Source organism: Haemorhous mexicanus, chromosome 4 (assembly GCF_027477595.1).
Source record: "Haemorhous mexicanus isolate bHaeMex1 chromosome 4, bHaeMex1.pri, whole genome shotgun sequence".
Classification (NCBI taxonomy): Eukaryota; Metazoa; Chordata; class Aves; order Passeriformes; family Fringillidae; genus Haemorhous; species Haemorhous mexicanus.
Genome location: NC_082344.1, coordinates 23,385,937 through 23,413,153, shown reverse-complemented (window position 1 = coordinate 23,413,153; position 27,217 = coordinate 23,385,937). Strand labels below are relative to the sequence as shown.

Sequence of the window (27,217 nt, the reverse complement as noted above, 5' to 3'; positions counted from 1 at the left end):
TGTGTGATATTTTAGTTCAGTGAGCAGAATGCTGAGGCACATTGTACAGTGACACTTGAATTTGCTCTGATATAGCTTATGAATTTATAAACACAACAGTCATTCTTTTCACAGAAAATAATGTCTAGTCTGGAATGCCTGAAATAAAGCAATTTAGGACTGCCATGACTGGGGTCACAGCACAGGCAACTGGACATGAGAAAATAATGGTTTGCTTCTCAGATAATAGGTTGCTACATCCTTCATTGAAGTTATTTTTCACTCACATTCACCAAGCACCCACAACATTTCACTGATATTTTCCAAGCATCCACATATTTACCAAGTGTCAAAGGAAAGCAGAAAAGGAAGGAAAACAGCTGACTGTGCTGACTGTATCATACTCCCAAAATACAAAAGCTTCCTCTAAGAACACAGCAGTCTCTCTGCTAATTGGCCTCCACTTATCATAATCAAGAAGTAAACCCAAGAAACAGGAAGATCATCACTACAAGGAAATGATAATGAGATTGAGACATTTTGGAAGTCTGCCGTGGGGTGATTCTGCCCAAACTTAATCCGGGAGTTAATTCAAATTCAGACATGGCTCTATCTACATGAAATTAACCCTCCCTGTGAAACACTGCTTAACAGCAACTGGGAAGCTCCTCGATTTGCTAGAAGAGAAGTTGTGTGGGGTTTGAGTCAAATTAGGATTTTCAGAGCAAGAGGCAAATTCTGCAGCTCTCCACTGTGCCAATCATCTCCATGTAACTATGCTACAATGGCATCTTTCTGCTGTCATTTGTGGCTGAGGCTGCTCCTCTGCCCAGTATTTTCTCTCTTCTTGCTAAAGAGTGTCCTGAGACACTATGTCTGAATTATCTCCTTGGGTAAAGATAGCAGAGGGTGCAGATTAGGAACAGATCTCCTACTAAAACAAATATTTTATTGTTGATTAATGTTTCACAACTTAGTACTGTAGATGAGTAAAAGAGAGAGACTATAAATTAAAGGCTTAAATTGTCACTATTACTAGCAGAGAACATAATGTAGTTGCTAATTACACTTGGTATGGTAGTAATGAGAAGAGCCAGGTAATGCTTAGTTTTGCTACTCTTTGAGAAGGCAGACAGCCAGAAGCTCTTTTGGGAAATAGACTGCCAATGCTGTGCAAACAAATCTCAAACAAATAATGAAGCTCTCTCAGGATCTACCGGGGGTTTTTTAGAAGCAAAACAAATATTCAGCAATTTAACGGTCTCCTTATGAAAAAGATTGACTCCAGTAGTTCAGCCTGGAAATTGTTCTGACCAGGAGGTAACCTAAAAACATATTCCCAGTACTGAGTTATCAGTACCTGCTTCTCAGGAAGCCCCAGGAGACTGCAAGAGCCTGGGTACCTACCAAACCACCCTGCTCACACAGGGTCAAACTGGTTGCCGGCCCATAGTTATTAATCACCCCTGTTTTAGCACCCTCAGGCTGACAGAGGGCAAAAAGCAAGGAGGAGAGGGCTGTGCCCTCCAGTTTGGGTGGGGCAGAGAGTCAGGCCAATCTGAGCTACTTGGACTCTAGCAACTCTGTTTCGCTGTTAAGCAGAGGGATCTAATAATTCCTGTGGGATGGTTTTAGGCTCACCAAATTAAAAACAACACAACGGCTTCATCAACCCATTAGTCTAAAGAGGAAATATGCAAATTTGAAGTGTCTGTCACCCAGCTGAACTGGAATAACCATCTCATTTGTGCAATTAAAACACAAGATGGAAAACATTTGAATAGGTTAATATTTCACTTGAAATGAAGGCTTGAACAATAAAGCAACAATGGAAGGTTGCTTTTCCGCTAGGAGTTAGAAATCTTGTAAAAACAAAATCAGAAATAAAACACAAAGAAAGTGAGAATGAATTGAAATTACCTCTTGAAATTACAGGTGCACTGTTTTAAATGCATAAATACAACACAGCTTGACTCAGTTTTTCATGTTGATGTGAGGGTGGCATAATCTGAATAAAGCAAAACCCACAACCAATACAAGACATGCAACAAGAGAGCACACTCACATTTGGAAAACACAGCAACCTCTAGATTCCCTAGAGAGCAGCACTAATAGAACAGGAAAATGGGATCTGAGCTAAACTGCCCTGACACTGCATCACTCATTTCTGCAGTATGGGGTTTTGGCTGTTTGTCTCTGCTCCCACACACGCTTAGGATGGTTCTTGCACGCTGGGCTTCAAAAGATGAGTCTGGACGCTAGGCTTTTTTGGTCTTCAGAATTGTTTATTATCTCTTATCTATAAAGTCCTTTCTCTGCCCGAAGGATCTGACCAGCACGGCAGCCAAAGGCACCCTGCCCACCCCTAAGGCAGCCGCATCTTTTATAACAAAAACTACGTATATCATATTTACATTTTGTCCCCAATACTTATCACCCTCGTCACCAAGTACACCCTCACCCTAGACCAATCTCCAAATGCCAACACCACTGCAGAAGATGGAAGACAGGAAGAAGAAAGAAGAGCCTGGTGGCACGCCCTGATTCCTCCATCTTGTCTCTACAAGTCCCCTGTACCAAAACCCCAAAATTTGTGATACACCTTATAATGATATCTTCCCTTCACCATTTACACCCGAGTGATTCTCGCAGGTTCCATTTCCTCATACATCGGTGGCACATCCCTAGATGGATCAAAATCAAGCCACCAAGTGCTTTTGGCAACATTCTAAGACTCTTGAGCCCCCCAAGGGTTCTCTCAGTAGCTCTGGACATCAGGAGTGATGTGCTGAGCTCCCACACTGCAGGAGAACAGTGCTTTGGAAAGTAGGACCAGTCATAGCCCAAACCCAGGACTATGTAACAGTTACTGTGTGTATATATGCATATTAAAAATGTATGTATTTTAATGTTGTCATCTCCTTTTAGATACTGAAGCTGTCTTAAGATAATCACTTTTTTATGCATCCTGGGTTGCTGTTACAGTCAGTGCCAGGTGAAGTGTTGGTGCTTTCATCCCTCATTCATGTATTGCAGCCTCTACTTGACAGAGAACTTTTCTTAAGTTTATTCCACAATATGGGAAGTCTGCAAAGCTTCATGTTCCTGCATATGCAATGCAAATCACATTGTTTTCTTCTGATTACAACTAATTACTTTAGAAAGTATTACCTCAGGGTCAAATCTTGAACAGATTACAGCCAGTTAAACCCTAATCTGTTAGAGCAGGTTCAAATATTAAATATATTTGAGTCAATGAAAATTGTCATTTACCTCTCTCTAGAATTATTTTTTTTTTTTAGGTTGAAAAAGGCGATCTAAGATTAAATACATTTTATAATTAGCCAATTAGGCCTTAGAATTTCTTCTAGAAATTTTAGTAAAGGCAGCAAAATCTCTGGTGGTCTCCTAGAACTTGTGAGAAAAAGCTTTCACAGAGAAGTAAAATCCACCCAGGCAGAAGATGGATACTTGCTAATTAGGGTAATGGTCTTGCTTCTTTAACTTACAGATATGCAATGTATGGCTTTGCTAGCCATGAAATTTGTTAAGTACAACATCTCATTACCAATGGAAAAGTCAGCATAAACATTGCTATGTAAAAACCTCATATAAAAATAAGGCTTCTCCACAGCTGCAAAGAACTGCACTTTCTGCAAGTGAGCATATATCCAATGCTATCAAGCAAGTTGTTTGTTAAAATTGAGTATAAATAATAAATGGGAAAGACATTAATCCATCAAAATGGAGAGAAAGCCAGAGCATGTGGCACCTTCCCATGCTCCAGGCAGGTAGCACTAGTGATACTTTCCAACAAAGTACGTGGTGTGGGAAGGCTCAAAGACATCCCTCATTTTCTCTTTAATTTCAATTTTGAACGAAGATTTTGAATTTCCATCCTGTACAGTGCCAGTAACATAAACCAAAAAGGACTTGAGGATGAATTGCAAATTTGAATAGCAAAATATTCAAATTACTTCGTGCATTTTTAAGTGTGATTGCCTCCTATGGTAGCTGTGTCCTCTCTCTAACTGGAAAGATAACCAAGGACTGACATCCTTCAATGGGAATGACTTTCATCAGCAACCAAGCTACTCATGGAATTATGGCATTAAAAAGGATGCTTTCCATTGATCACTGAGAAATGCTGTCCCTAGGATGGGAAGAGATGAAGAATTGAAGTGGAAAGGAAGGAGGAAAGCATGGAAAGTGAAAAGGAAATTGCCCATGGCCTTAGGACATGAACAAGAGCAATAGCTCTTACTACCTCTACATCTGTTTGCAATAGGGAGCAAGTATTGGTTTAGAAATGTTCTTAAGTTTAGGAGCATGTTACAGAAAATATTCAGGTCTGGATCTTCAAGAATATCTGGACATGACTCTGAAATTAAGGTTTCATAATAACAATGTGAATTAGAATCATATGAGTATTTCAAGTCACTCATCCACTCCTCATTTTCTGTACTGTGCCAGAAGTTATATTTCCATAAAACATTATCTTGTGCTTGTGATTTTCACTCAAGTATGATTGCAGAAGTCACAACTCAAGAGTTTCTACTTCTGTCACTTCATTCATAACTCATTTCACATGATGGCATTTGAATTTAAGTTCAGAAGCAGATCACACTCAAAATTTTCTTTTTAAGAATGGCAGCTCCTGCTTAGCTGAGCTGTTCTCCAGGTAGACTGCTGCCAAATTTACTTGATTGGCTGGATTTGTTCCTTTTCAGGAACACACTGCTGTAACTATAACTGCACTTCTCAATGAAGTCCTGAAGAAGCCAGCAAAAGCCTCATTACAGTCATTTTTGTTCACTTGCTTCAGGTTTTTGATACCCATCATCCCTACTGACACTGCAAAGTACTGATGCAACTCCAAATTTCTCTTCCAGGTTGCATACATCCTTTTCTACTGAAATTGCTAATTGAGGTGCAGGCATAAAATTCTGGTTCTTTAGGTTTTGTCTAAACTGTCAGTAACTTTTCAAAGGTCAGGTTCTCAGCTGAGTGTATGTGCATGTGTATATATCTTAAACTGATCAGATGGGAACCCATTAAGGAAAAGTTAGATTGAGTGCAAAAGTTCATAAGCAAAATAAATTATATTCTAAGCAAGAGGCTAATCTCAGGATCCTCTGAAACACTCTTCACAGCAGTCTTTAGACTTTTTATTTACTCTCAGTCAAGTTCTGCCACTCAGTTCATCACAATGCTTACATAATCTTTATAAAACATACCTGGATTTTTAGGAAAATGCATTACCTGGATCTATTGCATTATCCGTGTTTCTCTGGCTTCGGCTTGCCAGGCTCATGGTGGCATTTCCTGCCACTTTTTTTGCTGGGGAGGGTTTCTTTATAACCGGTTTTGGCTGCTTCTGAAGTTTGGTGATATTGTTCATTGCATTTACCATGGATATGTCAACATGCTGGGTTAAATTTGTCAGAATAGTTCCTGCTTTTACTTCAAGCGCCGATTCAACGAGCTCCTTGAGGCCTCTCTGCAGCAGGGGCATATCTGGCTGAGACAATTTAATTAGTACAGGTATGCTTGCGTTCACTTTCTGGATGCTCTTGTTGGTGTCCTGGCACAGCCCCCAGGCCTCATGAGCAGTCTTGTTCACGAGTGGAATGATGTTTGAGAAACGGATGGACTTGGCTTCCAGGGCCTTGATCCTGGAACTGAGTGCCTGGAGCTGAAGTGAGACCACCTGTTCTTTGTCTGTTGAGGCAGCTTTGGTTTTTTTTAGTGAGACACAGTTGCTTGCCAAAAACTTGGAAAATTTTGACTCTACATTCAGAAGGCGAACCTCATGGTCCTTTGAACCTTCCACAGAGTCAACCAGCTTTTCTTCCAGGCGGCTGATATCTTGTTGCTGCTTGTCCACTTTTGATGACATATCATTTAAAATATAGAAAACTCTACTGAAATTGAGGAGGATACTTTTGTCAGACTCCTTTTCGGGAAGATCAGAAAGAGATGGTGCTACCTGCGAAGTAATTTTGTATCTCTTGTTATAAAACAGTGACTGGAGGGATTCATTCAACTGTTGGAACTGGGGAATAAAAGCCAGGAGGCTGTCCAGTTCCTCAGCTCTGCCACAGCAAACTTCAGTCTCATTTCTCAGAGCAGGTAGCATGTCTTTCCGTACATAATTATCTTGAATAGAATCAATAGCACTGTTTACTACTATCATGGTCTTGTTTAATCCATCTTCTATTTCCATGGAGCATTCATTAACACGACTCTCAAACAGTTCCTGATAAGCCTGAGATTCATTTTTAAGTCCTTCCTGAGTTTTGTAAAGTTCCTTTATTGCAGAACTCATTCCTTCAATGACAACAGTGAGGTTATCAAGTTTCTCTTTCAATTCTTTAGCTTGGATTTGTTGCTCATACTCTGAAGTTAGACTAAAAGGTACCCCTTGCTCAATCAAGGGTTGCAGGATTTCCATATCATAGCACAAGTCATTAATTTGCTCATTCATTCTGTCCATCTTATTGCCCAATGGAAGGAACACATCAGAGAGACTCTTGTTTAGAACAATCACACTCTCTTGGACTGCTGCCAGCTGTGCTTGGAAATCTGTCCTGCTCTCTGACAACATGTCATCACAGACCCCCAGAACAGAGTCTCTCTGAATTTCCAGTGCAACACTGAGATTGTTGATCTTGCTATCTTGCACTCTTAAGTCATCATAGATCTCCAGCACCATCATGCCTTGTCTCTTTACTTTCTCATGAAGTGTGATCATGTACTCTGTAACATTGTACTCCGTGACTTGATCTGCTGAGGGGAGGCTTTGTCTTGAAGACTGTTCAGCTGATAACAGTTGTTCATGAGCATCTCTCATTTCAGAGAGGGTCTTATTTAAAGATTCATAATAAATTACACTTCTTGACTGTTGGTGCTCCAAGTTAACTTCCAAGGACTTCTGCTTTTCTTGTAAAGCTTTCACAGGCTTCTCACAAGTGAGGGCCATTTCCTCTCTCATCTGCACCATATGACTCTTCAGTTCCAGAATGTCAATCTCTGTAGGCCCACTATCTTTCTCCTGAGCAAATTTATTTTGGGTTTCATTCAGATGCTTGACTAGTTCTTTTGTATTTTCAAGGTCCCCTGACATGCTAGACATTGTCTTGAAAATTTGAGCCATGCTCTCTTGCATTTCACCTTGAAATACTTGAAAGTATTCTCTGACTACATCTTTGATTAAGTCATTGATACTTCTGGATTTGAGACCTTTGGGGGAAAGGAGAAATATGGAAACAATCAAATCAACTGTGTTAATAACATCTAAGTTTTTCCCATAATGCGAGCAAACACAGTGCTTCACAGAGGTGAAACACACATCCCTGCCCCAATTTACCCACACAGAGATTAAAATGTATAGTTGAAGAATGCAGAGGATATTTACAGTTTATATACAGCTACAGTGTTTGAGGATTCATCCCTGTTTCTACTGAAATCAGTGGAACTTTTGTTGGTATTTTGAAAGGACAAACTCAAACTCTACATATAGTACCAGCTTTGACCTCTTACCTAAGCTGTTTCTGAGCACTAAAAGGTGGAGATCTGTGTGCTTTTGTGGCTTGCTCATAAAAAATTATGTGTCCTTTCTCTACTAGGAAAGTAAGGCAAAAAAAAATCTGCTTTACAAGATTATGATCAGGAAATGAAAGCAGAGATTATTATTTTCCTACTGTATTGTATGTGCTAGGTGATGATGCAACACACTATTGTGAGAAAGAAGCAAAATTTTTAAAATAGCCTTACTGAATAGCTAAATTTAGTAACATAACAACTGCTGCAAGATGCAGGCATTTTAAAAGCAGAAACTAAGTCTTGCATACAACTCCTTAAACAGCTCCTAGGAATTCTGATCCTGCAAAGTACTAGGCAGAAGCGAATGTGTGAATTCTGCCCCAGTGAACAACATGAGAATATGTTTCCCATATAGACTTAGAGAGGTCAAGACAGGCATAACAGACTTCTGGATATTTCAAACAATTTGAGCAGTAGTTCTGCTCTGGTGTGAGAATAGAAGGAATTGTATTAATTTATTCTTCAAAGGTAGCTCCTCTGTCCAACTGAAACACTGAAGCATTTTTTGCACAGATTTCATAGACCCTGTGAACATTTACAGCCAGACTCTGATGTAATGATTAAACTCTTCAACCTCTACAATGCCTCAATGACCACAGGTTCTCTGATTAAAACTGTACTGATAAAGGCAGAAATTATCTGTTGCCCTCTTCCATTTTATTCTCAATTAATTCTAGAGCTTGAATTTATTTCTTAATCTCTAAAACACTGAAGCATGTCTTCAAAACTTATTTGAAGGTACATTCTCAACAAGTGCAGTAAAACATCAAGAAATCAGACCCAAGTTTGCTAGCCCAGGCAAGAGCCACATCAGAAATCTAGCATGAAGTTCCCTAAGAATTAAATTCCATTATTGTCACCTGAGGTCCCAAATGTCCCAGCAATTTTACATTAAATATAATAAAAAGCAGTGATAATACTGAGATTACCTTTGTTATCTTCCTTTTAACTACCTAAAAAGCCAGTCAATGACTAAACAGATGCATGTACATGAATAGGCACATCTATGTCCACACTGAAATATCTGAGAATAAAGGTGTTCTGGCAGCTGAGAGGAAAAACCAAGATATGAACCAAGTTAAACTGACATGTGGAAAAAAACGTTCCAAGTGATGATTTGGTCAGGTTACTTACTGATGCTGAAAAGTGTTCTGTGCTCTAAGAGACACAATGAGCTGTGGAGAAAAAGTTAATGGCTGTGGAAAGAACCAAGGTTACTCTAAACCTTCTGAGAGGAATCAATAAATTTGTTCATCCCAGCAACAAATCTTGGTAACAGACCATTCATCTGTGAGAGGCATTCCAAAGGGTCTATACCAACCTTTTCTTTCTGTGACAGCCATGAAAGTGTCAGCCTCACTCTCTGCTATTCCAGCTCCATGCAGTTGGATAGTGAGTGTAGTAGTATGGAGCTCAGCTCTGGTTTTCAGGCATTCCCCTGACCAGGGGAGTGTTGAGCCTGCTAAACCAGACAGCTTTGGGTTTCTCTCTATCCTGCCTTTTGGCTAGGACAACTGGGTAGCTCATAAGCAAAGCACAGCAGGGGCTGTGGGAGCACACTTGTCCCCACAAAGACCTGACCCAAACTCTGTGACAATTGGATATATTGTTAAGCTTGAGCTGCAAATACATGGGTGCCCTCATGGATGTAACTCAATTTCTCTGTTGGACCTTTCTGTTTCAAAATGAGCAAACTACCTGTGAACGTTTCAGATCTCTTGCACTTTTTATGAGATTATAAATTTTAATTTTAGCTTCCTGGCTGAAAACCAAAGGGTGTAATTACTCTGTGTCAACATATACTCTCTTTGCAGTTTCAATTATTTGAAGAATAATGTGCAAAATAAATTTATGTACACAGGAGACTGAATTGAGGTTATATATGTGGCTTCAAATGACATTTCTGACTTGGAAGTGATTAACACCCCATTACTGAGTTCATTTTGAAAGGAATGTACATTTTTATAATGAAGAGGAAAGGTGTATATTAAATATGGAATTAGAGGAGGAAGAAAATAATAGCAGGAAGTAATGAGAGTTTTTTAAATTTAAAAGAGCACAAAGTTATTTTCCTTAAGTACCAAATGGGAACAGCTTCCTGAATACTGAAAGCAATTTTTAAAATGCACAACAGGTTTCATTAACTAAACAGAGGAGCATATCAGTTACTACAGTGAGTGTTGCCCTCTATCAGCATGACATGTGACATATTTGTGTCACTGAAGTCATAGATGAAACCAAGAATTAAAAACATTTTAAACTGTATTGAATTGTTTGACCTCACTCCTAACAAACCCTGATACAGAGCTGGGCAGAACATTAGAACTTCTGTGATAAGAAAAAAAGGTGATGTATGGATGTGAGAAAAGGACTTGGCACCAGAGGAAGAAAACGAAAAAGTAGGTGAAGAAGTAAAAGGCCTGAATAGCATAAAGCTACTCCAGACTTAGCTGTGCTTTAAAAGCAGGTTGCTTCAGGATGGCAGTGGTACTGGGAAAGTTGTGGTTTGCTTCAGGAGAGCTTCTAAGAGTAATTTTTAGCAAGGTAGAATGTCCAGTGCTACAGTGGATGGAAGATCCTTTCAGGTCCTGCTACTTTAGGATGCTCTTTATGCATTTGAGTACAACTGACTGATATATCCTGGACAGAAACTGCAGTTGCCATTTGTCATTGCACATAGAAGCCACCATACACACTAACCTTTTCTTTCTCCCCTCCTTTCCTCATTCCTGCTGTTTACCTATGTAGAAGCCAAGAATAACCTGTGTTAGAATGCTCATAATTAGAGCCAAGGAATGTAGTTGATAGCATCTTTTTCATTGGTGCTATATCTCCTTGATTAGGAGATAGATTGAGAAGATAAATCAAAAAGAGGGATATCAGCTGGAGATTTTTTTCTGAGCATATAGGTATAATATAAAAGATTACAGGTAAAAACAATAAAGGCTTGAAGGGCATTTTCAAAGAAGGAGGGTTTTGGACAGCAGTTTTTAATTAAGACTTAGACCCTGAAATAGAGATAGGGAGTGCAGAAGCAGAAGCACAGGATACTGAAAAACACCTCTTAGACTAGCATGAAAATGACAGCTAGAATGAGTGAAATAGAAAAAAAAAAAAAAAGAATGAGGAGAAAGCAGAAGGGAAATGGAAAATATTCAAAGACAGATTAAATGTGCACCCAAAGGTCAAGAATGCCATCTAGCAATATGCGGAGAGGTGAAAGTAGGTCACTGATCAAGAGATGGAATGAACTTGCATACAGGAGAGCCACCTAGCACATGGCAGGAGCAGCTCAGGAGACAGAGGACTGAAAATACAAGAAATGGCACCCAGTTTGGTAAATCTGAGGGAGATACAAAGCCACTTATTGTTTTGTTCAGTTTTACCTCAATGTAAGGAACACCAGAACCTTCTATTTTAAATAGTAGAAAAGTCTCTGGATTTTGAAGTGTAAAATATGGTTTGGGGAATATTCCTGAAAAATTAGAAAAATACTGCACATTGAGGAAATGAAAGTTTCATCCTGAATCTGCTTGTTAAACAACACTTGCAGTTGGGTGACACACACATCTTGCTGCAAGACTCACAACAAATAGATGCACAATTCTGTTGGTGAGGAACTGCCCAAGCTCCTGATTTCTATCTGTGTCTTTCTCATATACTGAACATGAGTATAGATGTTTATCAAAGATAGCCTAATACAATCAGGGACAAATTATTCAGCAGAATGTTTGCTGTATTATAAACTCAACCACCACAGGATTCCTTATAGTTTGCCCTGTGTGTGTGAATTATGTATTAAAGAATATTAGACTTGGTAGCAAAACAAATACTACATCCTTTAGCAGCTGCCAGATAAACAAAAACAGACATAAGAATATTTGCAGATGCTCTAAGCAAATGAAAATGCCTTGACAGTGGCTTAAGCTGCCATGTAGATGATGAAGCACCCAAGAATATAAATTTTTTGTCACTATAAAAGACTCCATAGCAAATGTTGAAATAAACAAATCCCTCTCTTATGAAATGAAATCTTAAAAATGAATTCTCCCAACAAGTGTTGAGTAATAGAATAGAACAGTCTATGAAGATTTTTAGCTTTTTTTTTTTCCCTGGCACTTCTAACAGGGTGAGTGATTACATTAATTTATTTTTCTTACCTTTTAGAAAAGACTGGAAGTCTCTGCCCTTATCTTCATTGATTTTGCCTTCCAGAGAAGAAAGCATCTTGCTCACATCATTCATGGCAGCAGCAATGCTGTCAACCTTCTTCTGTAGAAAAGTCAGTTTCGTCTCCTGACTGCTAATCCTCTCGTTCATTTTTTGATAAAGTGCTTGGTCAGGAAAAAAAAAAAAAGAGGAAAAAAAACCCCAAAACAAGTATTGTTAAACATCATTTAGTGAATAAATAAAAGAAGGTATAAATGACTGAGAAACATTAGCTAAAAGTGGAGTGAAAATTTTCTGAATTTTCAGTTTTGAGTGAATCATCTTGATTTTTGTCATGTATCATGTATTAGTGAGATTCAGCAGCACAGCAGTTACAAATTGCTGAAGCATATGTATCCATTATAAAGTATTTATGATTCTCCAAGAGTAATCTGAATGGTTAGCTTATTTTAATCAACATAATGCCATCCTTCCTTTACCTAGCACCCTACAGGATATTCAGTTAACTCTCATTTAGTCCATCTCCTCTAACACAATCACAAAAGCATTCATTTTTACTTTCCATTTATAACACAACTTCATGAATTTGCAAGGCTTGTGTCTGAAGGAATACATTATCTTTCCATTGTTAGGGTCAAAATAAAGACTTGTACAATACAGCAGCGAGGCAGGAAAACAACTAATAGATAAATTACTTTGGAAAAATGATTAGTCTATCAATCAAAATCGAAGATTAACCTACAAAGTCAAATTTGTTTTAAAACCTGTCCAAGTTGTTCTTGACACTTGTAGTCTCCTCAGAAATAAAAAGGCCTAGATGGATGCTTTTAAGATAGGTAATGGTGAAGGATACCCTGATGTTGAAAATTAGGACTCCACATGACTTCAGCCAGCAATCTGAGTTTGACAAGTGATAGGTATCAAACTTAGTCTGGGATTTTCAGAAGATGCTGACAAAATTAAATGTTTGAATTCCTGTAAAAGCTAGAAAATGTCCTATGAGAATTCAGCCTATGTTAGGAATATGATATATTATCCCAAATGATCTGGGCTATACTATGCCTTAATAAACTGCTATGGATGAGATTCTTTAGCATTTCATATGAATATTTATTAGTGTAAGTCTACAGTGTTCCTATTGATCCCTTGTCACTTTTCATTATAGCACCAGTGTCTATTCCATGGCAGCAAATAGTTCTAATCAGAAATCCTGTCTAAGTACAGGAGTCTAAAGGCTCCAAAAACCCCAAGCAAGTTATATGCAAAAGGGCATATTCTTCTGATGACTTGTATTCTTTAAAATTCTGCTATGTAAAGATAGGTATAGATGCAGATGAAGCAGGCCAACACTCATGAGAATGCTCTCCTGTAGAGTCATGTTGCTTGTAAAGGCCATCATACTAAGAGCCTGGAGAGTAAGGCTCTTTTAGGTTAGGATGTTAGGATCTCCAACTGTGCTCTCTGCCAAGGTATCTACTAACACAAGTACTAAATTGCTTCTGACTCAACCACCTCATTTAGACTCTGGCAATTCTTCTGACTGGCACTGCAAAGACATTGATAACCTTGGTCTTCATAATACAGCTTTGTGAGACACAAACAGGTCTGGACACTTCTGCTTCTGGTTGAATTGTTAACTATGAGAAAGGGATCTGAATTCATTAGCAGCTCACACACAGTCACCCAAACTGATAACTAACCTGCAGGGTGTAATGCTTTTTCTAGCTTTTCTAGCTAGCTTTTCTTCCCTCAGTTCCCACTGAGGGAAGAAGAGAAGTTAGATGAACCTGAAAGTGAGGTTTTGTGCCTGGAAGTGGCACAGCTGCGAAGTGGGAGCTGGAAGCAGAATTTGGCTTGTAGAGCCATAGCAGGTGCTGATGGAATGAGAGACCACAGCAGTCAGGCCTGGCCCCAGGCAATGTTTGCAGGGTTGACAGCCACCACAGGTATCTCTCTCCTTCTAGACTGACCCAATTTCATTTAAAAATAACTGAAAAGCAATTAACATGTGATACATTGTTCACAGGGGTCTTAGGATGAGGGAAGAGATGAGAACGTTGACTCCACGTTCAGAAGGCTTGGTTTATTATTTATATATATTATGTTAAAACTATACTAAAAGAACAGAAGAAAGGATTTCATCAGAAGGCTTAGCTAAGAATAGAAAAGGAATGAATAACAAAGGTTTGTCTCTGACTGAGACAGTCTAGACATGTGGACTGTGATTGGCCCTTAATTGGAAACAACCAGACAAGACCAATCACAGATCCACCTGTTGCATTCTACAGCAGCAGATAATCATTGCTTACAGTTTGTTCCTGAGGCCTCTCAGCAACTCAGGAGAGAAAAATCCTAAGGAAAGGATTTTTCATAGAACATATGTCAGTGACAAACATGGAGGTTAGAGATTCCAATTTCAGATTTATTTCTCAGAGCATAATTCCTACTAACAGAAGTGGCATGTCTCAGTGCTCTATTGATCAAGCTCACTTTTTCGTAATGTCTGCTTTACTAAACATGCTCTTCCCTCCAGCCCTGAGAGACTTGGTTGATCACTCAGTATCACCAAGGCACAAACGCCTAACTCCCTTTCAAAAATACCACTCTAAATCTCCACGCCAGATTCCATCTTTCCCTCTCTTTTTCCTCCTGTCTATTAAGATCTAAAATAAAGCACATACATGCATATAAGCACATGCATGTGTAAAATCTCCATAAATCTCTGTAGCAATCTTAATTGTGACACCCTGTTTTCTCAGCATGCATTACAGCCCACAAAAAGGTATTTAAAACTGCAAAACACAGACCTGAGAATAGAACCTGACTTATTTATTTGCTTCAGGAGAATGTTTCTGGATATAGGCCAATAGGTGAGTGACAACAACACTACAGTGTGGAACAGACAATGGTTATACAAAAAGCCAGTGTAGACAAAAATAAGACAAAAATCAATAGATTCAAAAGAAAAGGAAGGTAGTAAGAAAGTTCAAGGAATATACTTCCATTAAACACTCCTTCACATCTTGGCCGTTTTCTGGCTCCTCACCATGAAAAGTAGAAAAGGGCCACCAATTGAGACCAGGTGCATGTGGCCAAAGTCACATGCTGCCTCCAAAAATCATGAATGTTTCAGGATTTCTCCAAGACCAAAGCTGCCATCAACTAGGACTCTGCCTGCCCTTGGAGCCCCAAACTCCACCTCTGACCTGACCCTGAGGGAATGGGGCTTTATCCCCATGAGAAACGGCCACCATTCATGTTGCAGCACGTCTAGGCAACAGTGTGATGCCTCCTCCTAAAATGGCAAATATCGCAGGGTATCTCCCAAACAAAGCTTCCAGCAATTAGTGACCAAAACATGGAGAAGCTTTTCACAAAGCACTCATCTAACATAGGTTCACAATCTAGATCACTATTTGAATAAATCTTTTTTGTTACAGACCAGCTCCTACAATTGTCATTTTTCTGTACATACTTGTGCAAGACAACACTGACATTATCTTCCAAAAACATAATATCCAGATTATATAAAGTAAACACAATAATGAGCAAGTGCATAAGGCAATAAGAAATACTCTCAAGCATCTCTGGTGTAAATGTTTATACTCTCTCTTTGTTTCTTAGTTACTTGATCATCCTAGACATAGTAGCTTAAAAGAAGCCTGAGCTGCCCTTGTTAAGGTTTGAAACATCTTTGTACTGATTTTGAATAAAGAACCAATATTTGTAAGAAAATACATAGCAATAATCACGTATTCAGAGAGTCAATAACTTCATTACATTTTCTTCTGTCTGCAATGCTGGTCTGTACTACTGTATTTGGGCTGGGGTTTTTTGCTTTACTTTTCTTTTGTTTTTTTCCTGTTAATTAATTTATTGTATTCAATAACATAATAGTTTAAATATTTTTATACCAAATACTTCCTTGGTTTTAATTTAGGCACAAAATCCTCTGTTATTTCTAACCTGCTGGTGCATTTAAATTCAGTATCTTCTGCCCATCTTTATCAGAAGAGCAAACCACTGCACCATGACTGATTGAAATAGACATTGCATTCAGATCCCTTCAGTAGGCAGAGATTTTCCTCAAATTGTTTTTGCAGTGATCTCAGTGACTGGGTAGAGGTAAGAGCAATTCTAACAACTGACCTGGCCCACTGGGGTCCTGCAGAGCTCCTGGTGTCCTCTCACCAACAGTTCTGCTGCTTTCAGCCTGACTGCTGTGTATAACTGATTGCTGTTCTTGAGCTGGAGAAGGGAGAACAAGGAAAGTAAAGGATGTGAGTGAACCCCAGAACATGATAATTGGGATGATTACACAACAATTTTTTTTTCTTTCTTTATTCTATACCAGCTGTACCACAGTCTAATCATCTGCAGTGACTCTTACCTGCTTTATGTAGTGGGACCACATTGCTGAAGATGGGACTGGCTTTATAAAGGATGTCTCAAGAATGACAGGGGCTGATGTTAATATTAAAATCTCAAAATTTGCTGTATAATGAACAGAATTTTTAAATGCCATGGACAAAAATTCTAGAGGAATATTTTAGAACAATATAAAACAGCAGTATAAAGACAATACAGAGATTGTCACCTGTAAAGTTAATTAGGGATTTTTAATGGTTACCAAATCAACCAGGTTTGTTGAAACTGATTTTTGGGTTGGGTTTTTTTTTGTTTGTTTTTGTTTTGGGTTTTTTTACAGATTACACAGATCTTCAACTACGGAAATCTTACTGCTAAAGGCAATGGTGATGCTACATTTTTGCAGCACCTAAAAAATAAGAACAATTTCAAAAGATAATCAAGTTCTGAGTTCCAGCAAATGTCATCTGACATTTATGACTGGTACACATATAAAAAAACTTCACAAAGGTGGCAATTTTGTAAATATTTTCTCTGGTGATGGCAGATGGGATTATCTGTTTTTGTTTTACATTTCAGCCCAAAAGATCCAAAGGTAATTTGCAAATAGCTGGACTAACATTATTAGTTCAATATCATAGCTGTGGAAACTGAGGTCCAGAAAGGTAAGTGCCTTCAATCACAAAAAGGTATGAACTGATCAGATAGCTGGGAACAGAACTGAGATTTCCATATTCCTGACATACATTCTCTAGCCATCAGGCTTAGTGATGTTGTTTTATTTTACTTTTTTGAAAAACAAAATATGTACAAATTAGATAATAAATTTACTTGTGTAAATTTATAGCAATTTTTATATACTTGCTCAGTTTGTGGAACATTTTGAAGTCAATGTTCCAGGAGGAGCACATCTAAGGAATGCCAGTTATGTGGCACTAATGTGATTTCCAGTCTTTAGTACAGTACAAGCAGAATAACTTGGGTATGGTGACATTATTTTGAACTTCAAATATTAAAATCTAGTTTAGTCATGATGCAAGTTTCCAGGAAAACAGACTAAAATGCGGAGTCAAGACATTCCATGTTTCACATAACATTTGAAGATAAATAGACTGCACTTAGGAAAATATAAGGTGTTTAAGCTGTAAATTAAGGGTGCTGTAAAAATTAGGCTAGGAACTCAGATGAAATCATCATATGGATCAATAGTTTGATAGAATCTTTTCAAAATGCCTGATGAGAAATACAAAATCCTCAAATGGTTATAATTTCAACAGCTTCTGTCATCTTTCTGTGGCATGGTTTTTGACAGAAGCTAAATTCTTGCAGTCAGCCCAACTCATTATACAGGATTTATTAGGTGGTGTTGTGGTGATACAATCTATGACAAGGGAGTCAGTTACTTGCCTGTGATAAAGACCAGCTAATCAATGTCCTTTTTTATTTACTGGTCTTTCCATTGCTCTAAATGCATTCACTGACACTGTTGGTGCTACAGATGCCACATTTTTTTAATATATACCGTCCACTTATCTTTCATCCTCCCTAGTAAATCAATTGCCCACATTCTAGAACACCCAAGCCCTCACAGTTTTATCCACTCTTAAAGTTCCAAGGATACATATTTCTCCCTGTGTGCTTGTTTTACTAATGCTTTAAAATTGTTCATGTAACATAACGTTCAGGTAACATTATGGCTGTGAGACCAAGCACATAGCATCTCTGTCAGAGCAAACCAGCCATGGAGCAAACCCCAAGTGCACTGCACTGCCTCTGACAGCAGTGAGGGCTGGAGCCAGCGATGCACACCCACACCATCCTCACCCACAGACAGTCACATATTGTGTACTTATCACATTTCACCACGGTACAGGAAAGGTACTTGGCAAGTAGCATTAGAAATTCAAGGCTTTTCATTTGTGAAAAAAATTCAGGGGAGTCACTGGCAATATAGCTTCTCCTACATCATTCTTCCAGCAGGGCTCGGGCCTTTTCCAAAGGAATCACTCCAAGACATCATATGGTGATTACATTTATGTGCCTCTTATTCCCACAGCTGAGATTTCCCATTGTAGATGCTGGATAACAGCAGGTGTGATGGGAGCACCAGACCAAAAACCTAATACACATACACTTTAGGGTAGAAACAGCCATCAAATTACTTACATTTGAGACCTTTTAAAAATTAGATATGCCATGCTCAGTTTAAACAAAACAAAACAAAACAAAACAAAAAAAAAAAAATAGAAATTCAAATGAGACAGCTAGACCCACCTTAGAGATGCCATTTGCAATAGCAAAGCACCACAAACAAAACCGAAAAAGCAGCAATATGAAATCCTGAGCAATGAGTCCTACCAGTTGTATCAGAAAAACAGGTAATGCATACAGAAATATAACATTAGGTGTCTACCATCCAATATATTGGCCTTGATGTATAATTTATTGTCCCATGTATTTTTAAACATAGCACTCAAAATAATTTCAGGGAATATTAAAAAAAAAAAAAAAAAAAGAGAGAGAGAGAGATTGCGTCTTTTTGACTCAATATATCTTTGATGAAGCACGAGTGGCTGAAGGGGTTTCCCAGAGTGGGGGTTAGGTAGTTTCCTCCCTTTCCCTGTGTTTCAAGGCGAATTCCCACCTTTTCTCCGCGCCGCTTACCGCACACGGAGAATGGGACATCGCACGGCCATCTGCTGGAGAAATGGCATCACTGCCACTCCAGGGAATTTCGTGCTGACAGCGGCTGTGGCAGAGCCGGCTGCTGGCTCTAAACCATATAATTCGGTGTTCTGAATACGCATGGGGGAACCGGGATTTCATTACTACACACACAAGGTTAAAATAAAGCTGTGTTTAGTAAAAGCGACATCATTATGTCTGCAACTCCGAGTTGAACTGTCCTTTTGTTTTAGTGGTTTTGCTCTCAGTTAAGCATTTGATATTCCCAGGTTAAAATGATGATGCTTTAATTGTTGCCTTGTCCATATTGATTTGTCTCGTTAGACTTTTAAAAATGATGTCTACATTTTTTTCATTCTCATAAATTTTCATTAAAAATTGCATTTTCCATGCTGGCATAGGATCCATGTCGTAGCCAATTTGGTCATGTGTCGCCACAAGGGAGGTAAGGTTAGAAACTGATCAGAACACATCACTTCCATCTCTCTCCCCACTGCACTGACTTGAGAAGCATCTGTAGCCAAGCAGTTACAAGGGGGCTACCAAATAAGACTTTCAGATGTCTGGTAATAGCTATCAGGTGGTGGTAAGTGGTTTCTCCTGCCTAGACCATCAGATTGAAATAGTTACATATGACTTCACTCTGTCTGAGAGAGAAGTTAAAGCAGAAGGCATTTTAAATCAGCATTTGCTACAAGCAACCCCCATCCCACTAACAGCGCTATTCCAGGATCTAAAGGATTGTCAGAACAGCCCAGTTCCCTTGGCACAGAAACCCTTCAGTAACAATTCTGTTGTTGAACAACAGAGAGGCCAAGTGGGAGGCTCAATGACTCGGGAGAGCACCATTCAGCACTTTCAGTGCCTCTCCCCTGCTGTTGTGGAGCACAGGAAAGAAGACAAGGCTCTTGGGCTCCCAGATATTCAAGTTCATTAGCCCACATCCCTTTGTGGGAATTGAATAATACAGGCAGGCTTGTGCTGGTGGTCTGCTCCTCATGGGAGGCAGGATTCCAGAAGCAAGGAAGAAAAGCTTCTTTGACATAACACCTTTCATCCCAATCTCTTTAAGCATTTCTACAAGCATTAATTAATTAAACATCCCAGGGCCCTTGTGAGATAAGTGTCATCTCAATTTTCTAGATGGGTAAACTTGGTTATGCAGATTATAAGTGGCTTCCCCAAGTTATTCAGTAAGCCAGAAGAGGTTTAAAAATAGAACCCAGGAGATCTAACACCCGCTCCTGTAACACTTCACAGCACTTCCCTTTATCCTTATTTTTTACACAGATGCCGCTACAAATTGAGTTATACAGATTTTCTTCCTGGTCAATGTTTGCCTGTTATTTTGATGCCATTTCAATTTTGTCAACTGTGACCTCCCTCTTCAATGCTACCCTTTAGATTTTTTTTAATCTATTTTTCCTAATGTTTGCTCTCTTCAGAAAGGAAATATTTAAAACACTTGATCCATGTTGGCTGCACAGCCTTGCTGACCAACTGTGCTCTGTTATATCTGTTAACGTCTGACTCCACATTGCTGTGCAGAGGAGAATTTTGTGCCTGCCAAGGTTCTGGCTCTTTGGCACTGAAATTTCCCTCCATGATGTGAACAATAGGGATTTTTCTTTATTCCTCTACATTAATTTTTAATCACAGCCCTTTACTTTACCACTGCTGATTGAATTCCCTATCATATCTAATAGCCTTTCTTGCAATATTCATTAATTTAAAACCTGTATGCTGATGCCATATCTAATCTTTCAAGGACTGCTTGCTTTAGGCCAGCAGCAAAAGACAGAGCTTTTATACAGATGTAAAATTACAATATGATGCCACACGTTTGATCACCAGGGCAGAGGTAAAAGGCTATTCTGTCAAAAACGGCACAATTATACAGGGATCATGTGTAATACCTAGAAAAATTCAGTCACTGTTGAAGTGACTAGCAGAAGAACTACAAAATTCAGAGAAGCAAAAAAAAGTTGATGCAATATTTTATCGCAAACAAAATATATTCTTAGAGCCTGAAACCAAAAGGCAAAAGAGTAACACTGCTGTAGAAGAATATTACAGCAAGTGTTCAATAGAGGACCTGGATTTAATTCCCCCAGCACTGCAATTCTCAATAACTAAAAGGTCAAAGAGACGCACTGAATACAAACTCCATATTTTACCAAAATGAAATATGGCTGGAGATTTTATGAGCTTTATTTAGAGTGGGAGAGGGGAAAAGACATTCTGCTTAGATCCTCTGGAAATTCACGTGCAGGGAAGAGTCAACGTCCCAAAGCACTTTAGTTTGCTGTTCATTTTTTCTGGTTTTGAATTTAACAGAAAGCACTGCATTTGTTTTCAACAGAGCCATTTGCTCACAGATCAAACTTGCATTGTTTTCTTTTGCTGAAATGAAGAGTTCAGACCCTTACAGTTTTACTCACTTTTGGGTTGGCAGTTTTGCCCACCGTACCCAGGACAGCACTTCCACTCCAGTGATGTCACTATTTTATGTTTGATTCTGTAAGCCTGGTGTGTAGTTGTCTGGGACCTGTGAAATGAGAACAATTTAAATGTGTTTTAGGTAACCAAAGAGGAGCTCTAAGATACCTGCATAGCTTCATCACATTATCTCCCTTGTCATATCCTTTTAATTCAAAATGAATTTTAACCAGGGTTTGGTGTTTCATTAGCAATCACAGCTTTAATACTGCAACCTCCAGATTATCTGCATGAATTTTAAAGAAACCTGATGTCTACTTAGATTTCTTCCCAGAATATCTTACTCAGCATTCAAATACTGCAATCTTTTATGGAAGACATTACAATTAATAACTACTGAACTGAAAAAGGGGAGGCAAAAATATGATTTTCATGTATCACTTTTCTTTGAAATCAGTGGAAAAATGAATTCACAATAAATTTACACCACATCAGCACACATTTAGTGCACACTGGAAACCTTCCCTTCTGATTATTTTGAACAAGATTACACAAACACGAATCCAATAAAGTGTGAAAAATTCCACTCCTTTCAGGGAAAGGAGGGCCTTTCTATGTAATTGTGAGGCCTCAGTTATTACTTTTACAGCATACAATTGCAGAGGAAGCAGCAATTTTTTTTCTGTATTCCAACAGATTCTGCATGTCCTGGCTACCCCATCACTTCTACGTTTGTTAACTTCACAGAGAAGTCAGTTTAGAATGAACATGCTGCAGAGTAGGGCATACAAAATAAGCTACAGCAACTCTCCTTACCCTTTTAAAGTGTTAAATACAAAGTTCAAATAAAAATAATGTCACATGCTGTTACTAGTTATAAGCACTGACATGAAGAACACCTAAAATCTCAGAAAATATGATGATAAAACAGTTACTGAATTGTTTTGTACACAGAATCCCTGTATAAATCATTCCAGAAAAAGACAAATCTAAAGGCTGTCAGACCAAAATATCCTCCCAATGCATTAAAAAACAGCACTGTATTTTACACTCCAGTTAATGCTGTCACCCTCTCCCAAGGGATGTAATATTACATATATTAAAATTCTCATAGCAGCTGGCAGAAGCTTTGCATGTGTCCCCAGCCAGCTTTGGCTCTAAGAAATGGCTTTTTCAGCAGCAAGAACTCAATAAAGATTAAGGTGAACTGAATTCAAGAGAGTTCCTGGTTATTTTACTGTATGGATGGTCTTATGATAAAAACCCCTTTTTCTGCAATAGCATAATCCATTCCTAAAACCACTCATAAAAATGAAGCGTCCATGAAAGGAGTTAATCAGGAATAGCAATTTCAAAAATAATCCACATTAAAAAAACCCATGAAATTTATGTAGTAGAGCCTTATTTGTAGGGGCAGCACAAGGACCTAAAGGAAATGAAATATGGAAAAAAACCAACCTAAAACAAAATAAAATTGGCAACATTTCAAGTACAGGGTCTACTTTTTTTTTGCCATGCAGTCAACTGCATTTCAGAGTCACCAAATGCTAAAGGAGCTCTATTCCCAGTTTCAACTCAAAGCTTTAAGTGTGTTCTGCCATACCATCTAGAGGACAACTCTCAGAACAGTCAAACTGACTTTTAAGAGGCTTATAAAATTTGTCAAGGGAAAAATACATTAAACCTCCATTTTGCTGGTGCTGTTTCATTTTGTCATTTTCCAAATTCATGCATCAAAATCCAATTTCACTTATGACTGAAATCTAACATTTAGAGAATACAAAGAGGCACCAAAATCACAAAGGACAACCTGAATGTTTAACAGGGGTGTTATTTACAAGTTCCATCCAGGCCAATTACTTGTCTAGGTTCACTGCCTGACCAAAGCTGTGCCAGAAATAAGCACTAAGCAGAGAGATAATAAAAATATTTATGCCTCTCAGGGGAAGCTTTTTGCTTCAACAGATCACAAGCTTGGAAAACTGCACAGAAAGGATTTTCCTCCCTGCATGTGCTTTAAAGCTTTGTACTTGTGCATGTCTCTTCGACTCAAAGATTTTGAATAGAGTGGAGGGTGCCAGAGTGAGGGCATGCTTCCTCTTGTTTTCCTTTTAATTTTTCAAGTTATAATCACATTTATGGTGTATTTGGTTGTAATTAAAATGCTTGCAAATAGTATTTCTTCCCAGTTCTCCATACCTCTGAGCACAGGATCCAATTTGCCAAGTGCAAGGCTTTGCTCTGCCTGATGAGAAGGTTTCTAGGTTATCCACCACAACTGTAGGTATGAGTCTGGTATGGACATAAGCACACCAGTTTCTATAAAACAGAGAAGGTAAAATGATTAAAAGTACAAATAACATTTTTCACCATATGATATATATGATACTTAATTGTGAAAGTTAAACCCATAATTTACAAATAAGAGTAAGTTACAAAAATTAAGTTTGTTTCACTCAAATTGCCAATGTTGTCTTGGACAATTACTTAGTCTTTGTGCTTCAACAAAGAAAACAAATAATCATTTCTCCATCTCTATTACAAATATGTATTTTAATTTGCAAACATCTGTGGAGCTCCAAGAACAAAGAAGCTCTCCCAGACTGCAGTAACGTCAGGTCTTAAAACACACCTTATTTTCCAACTACAGAAACTGTTTATCCAGAATTCAAAGGATCATTCAGTGAGGTTTTTAATCATCTACAGCTTTCACTTTAGGGACAGCCTTTCTAGTATTTCTCCCTTGGCCCAGCAATACAGGTAGACTTTGTTTTCCAGTGCACTGTGAGGTCAAAGCCACACACGGCAAACACATGCCATGGCTCCACACTTCCTTGTGCCTCTGGATGCCCATCCAGAGAAGGCAGTCACATATAAAATGATCAAACTCCATATCACTGCAGCACAGGGCACCAGAGCTGGTCAGTGCAAGAGGTGGTTTGCTGTTTCTTTTTGAAAAGGTTTCTAAGGATATTGCAAGAAAACACAAACTGTTAAATCAGATTTTGAAACTTGGCTACAGTAGAGAATAGAATTAAATCATGTGAATAATGGCTCAGGACAGATTTGTACTGAGAAATTATGCCACAGAGATATATTGATATTCCTTGAATCAGAAGCAGGTAGATAAATGTATGATTTTCAGAGGCTTTTGGCAAGGTCACTCACCAAAAGATATGGGGGGGTGGGGGGGGAAGCAATCTATTACATAGTAAGAAGACAGATCATGTAATAGATAAATAAGGCAGTAAATCAGAGATGAAAGACTAGTTTGCTTTTTCAAGAAGCAGTTTATCAACACAATCCCACATTAATCTGTAATAGGCATTATACTGATTAACTAGGGGGGAAGTAAGTAAATAGGGGGATGGCAGGGTTATACAGAAGTTTACAAAATCATCTTGTGCAGTAAAAAAAGCTCAACTTGAAGAATTGCATAAGTCTCATGATACCGAGTTTCCAACTAAGTAGGTGTCAGAAAAGGGTCTTGTAATGCAGAATCAGTTACAAATACAGGCTTATAGAGATAGTATCACTACATACAGTACCTTCCATCAGAGTAAAAAATAATCTTGGAGTTTTTGCTAATGGCTCTCTCAATAGGCCAATGTATTGGTTTTCCTTAACTAAGCTAAGTAATCAAATGCTTGAAATTATTAGGGAAGGACTAAAGAACAAACAGTAATCACCACAGTTTCAGAAAATCAACTCTGTTGCTGTGTATGAGTTTATAGCCAGTTTGAACAGAGAATTCAGGTTTGGTCCTACACCCTAAAGAGAGGTGGAAAAAAGACAAATGAAGAGCGGGAGGGAGCTGAAGTCATGACATTCATTATTCAGTTAGTCTTGTTATGATAAATGGGCATGAAAACAAAACGGATTTAAAACTAAAGAAGACAAAAATGAAGGATCAGGCAGCATTTCCATAGCCATAGCCTGTGCTGAATTTGGAAGCCAAAAGGGGTTTTAAAAAGCAACAAAAGTATTTCATGAAAAAAACATTCCAATAGGGTATTATCAGTTTGGTTTTTTAACAATCATTAAGCTGTAACTTTAATCTTCGTCTCAGGAAGTCTCCCAGCTGCAGACTGGAAGGCATCCTGAAGAAAGTATTATTGTGTTTCTGCTGGTGGAACAAATGCCTATTCGGCCTAGTGCTGACTTATTTATTTCATCTTAAACTTGGTGAGCCTTTCTCAGGATCATGTTATTCCCCTGTCCATGCTGAAACATATTTCATTTTTGACTTAGCAGGTTAGTGACTAGACATTGTTTCAATTGCAGGACTGGTGGAGCTGCAAGAATTTCCAAACAATATTTGCATATGAGAACTTAAAGTTCATCTTTCTGTGTTGTGTTTTGCTGCTAACATTTTCTTCCAGTAGTAGTTTTTTTCATGTTTCATGAATATATATGTCTACCCCAGATATCATACCTTGCTATGGGCTCCTTAGAGTGGAAATCAAAATACAATTAAGACCAGATTAGTTCAATTTACTTAAGTGGGATTAGTACAGATTTACAGTGTTTCAAACATGAAAAGCAGCACAAAACACAAAATAGTATCAGCATCTATCCTTAAGTGATTGCTTTTGTCTACTGAGATCCTACCAGTGTATGCACATTAAGCTCAGTAGTGCTGTACTTGGAAAATGATTCCTGAGAAAAAAGCAGAATAAGCCAGAAAGATGCTAAAACTAACAGATTTAATCTCACAATATCTCTACTGCCAATATTGCAGCACTCTCTCTCACAACACACATTGTTTATTTGAGGAATAATGTGCCTCATACAAAGTGGGCTTTTATTGAGTGCCTTTGATCTGATTTTGCTCACTCACTCTCTGCTTGCTTGAGAGTTTTCATTAAGATAGTATTTCTTCTTAATTAGGTATGAAAAGGCTGTGCTTTTTTGATGTTTCCTTTAGGTTCTCACTCCTTTAGTTACTGCCTTTTATCTGTGTGTATTAATTAAAGACTCCATAAATATTTACTGAAAGTCAAAAGCAGTTATCAAGCATTTGACGAGCATAAAAATTAGGTATTCTGCTCTCTTTCTCTGGGGAAGTCAGAAGCAGCAATATTTGAGAGACATAAAAATTGGCAAATCAAGAAGAAATTTTAGTCTTTCAAGTTTTGCAAAAGAATAATGAAGTTACTTACACACCCCTCTGGGTGGGGTATGTGGGTCCTTCACAGTCTCCTGTACCACAGAGACTGGGAGTAGGAACAAAGTAAGAATGATATTTGAATTAAACACCAGCAGCATAGGGGACATGGTGCCCATGGAAGCACTGCCAGGGAAACAGCCCTTCCAGGGGCTTCCTCACCAAGGATCAGGGAGCACAAGAGTGGGGCTTCTTCCTAAGGGAAGGGTCTACCACACCAGCCAGGCACTGACCTCCCCAGCAGCAGAGCTACCACAGCACCAGGAACCTGCAGGCAGCAGTGGGGTGGCAGGAACGGGTCAAGGAGCAGCCCAGCAGGGCCCAGGTAAGGAGCCAAGGAGAGGAGACTGCTGGAGACAAGCACCCTCATAAGGAAAATAATGCAATCTCAAGCCTGGGCTTAAGCGGAGTCCTGGCACAGGGGTATGGGTGGAAGCTACAGATGAGGTTGCTGAGGACCATCAAGGCTTGTTATCCTGCTTTTGTCTCTTCCCTTTCACAGCTGTGGTGAGGGTTCTGCAAATTCATACCCAAGATTAAAAACTGTATTTTTTTTCCTCTGAAGTGCAGCACAGAGATTAAAAAGAAAAAAAGAAAAAAAAAAAAAAAAAGCAAGCTCTCTCAGCATATGAATGGGATACTAAATATTTCTTAGCAAATGCAGGAAGTGATTCTGGGCCAGACTGACACTGATCTATTCAGGAGGAGCTCTGACTAAGCATGGGGATTTGCTTATGATTTAAACTAAGTATAGAGAATGTAAATATCTAAATTCCTAAATAAATCTTAGCAATTAACTGATGG

At 38.6% G+C, this 27,217-nt stretch overlaps 1 protein-coding gene across 1 annotated transcript in view; it reads right to left on the bottom strand.

Moving 5' to 3' along the window:
- Positions 1-27,217, bottom strand: part of MMRN1 (multimerin 1) — a 41,636-nt gene that overhangs the window by 3,764 nt on the left and 10,655 nt on the right. Inside the window, exons 2-6 of the mRNA XM_059844107.1 lie at positions 23,446-23,565; positions 21,249-21,355; positions 15,904-16,002; positions 11,745-11,918; positions 5,242-7,221 (exon numbers count right to left, since the gene is read on the bottom strand). Of these exons, the coding sequence (XP_059700090.1) occupies positions 5,242-7,221; positions 11,745-11,918; positions 15,904-16,002; positions 21,249-21,355; positions 23,446-23,565 (2,480 nt within the window). The remainder of the gene's footprint in view (positions 1-5,241; positions 7,222-11,744; positions 11,919-15,903; positions 16,003-21,248; positions 21,356-23,445; positions 23,566-27,217) is intronic.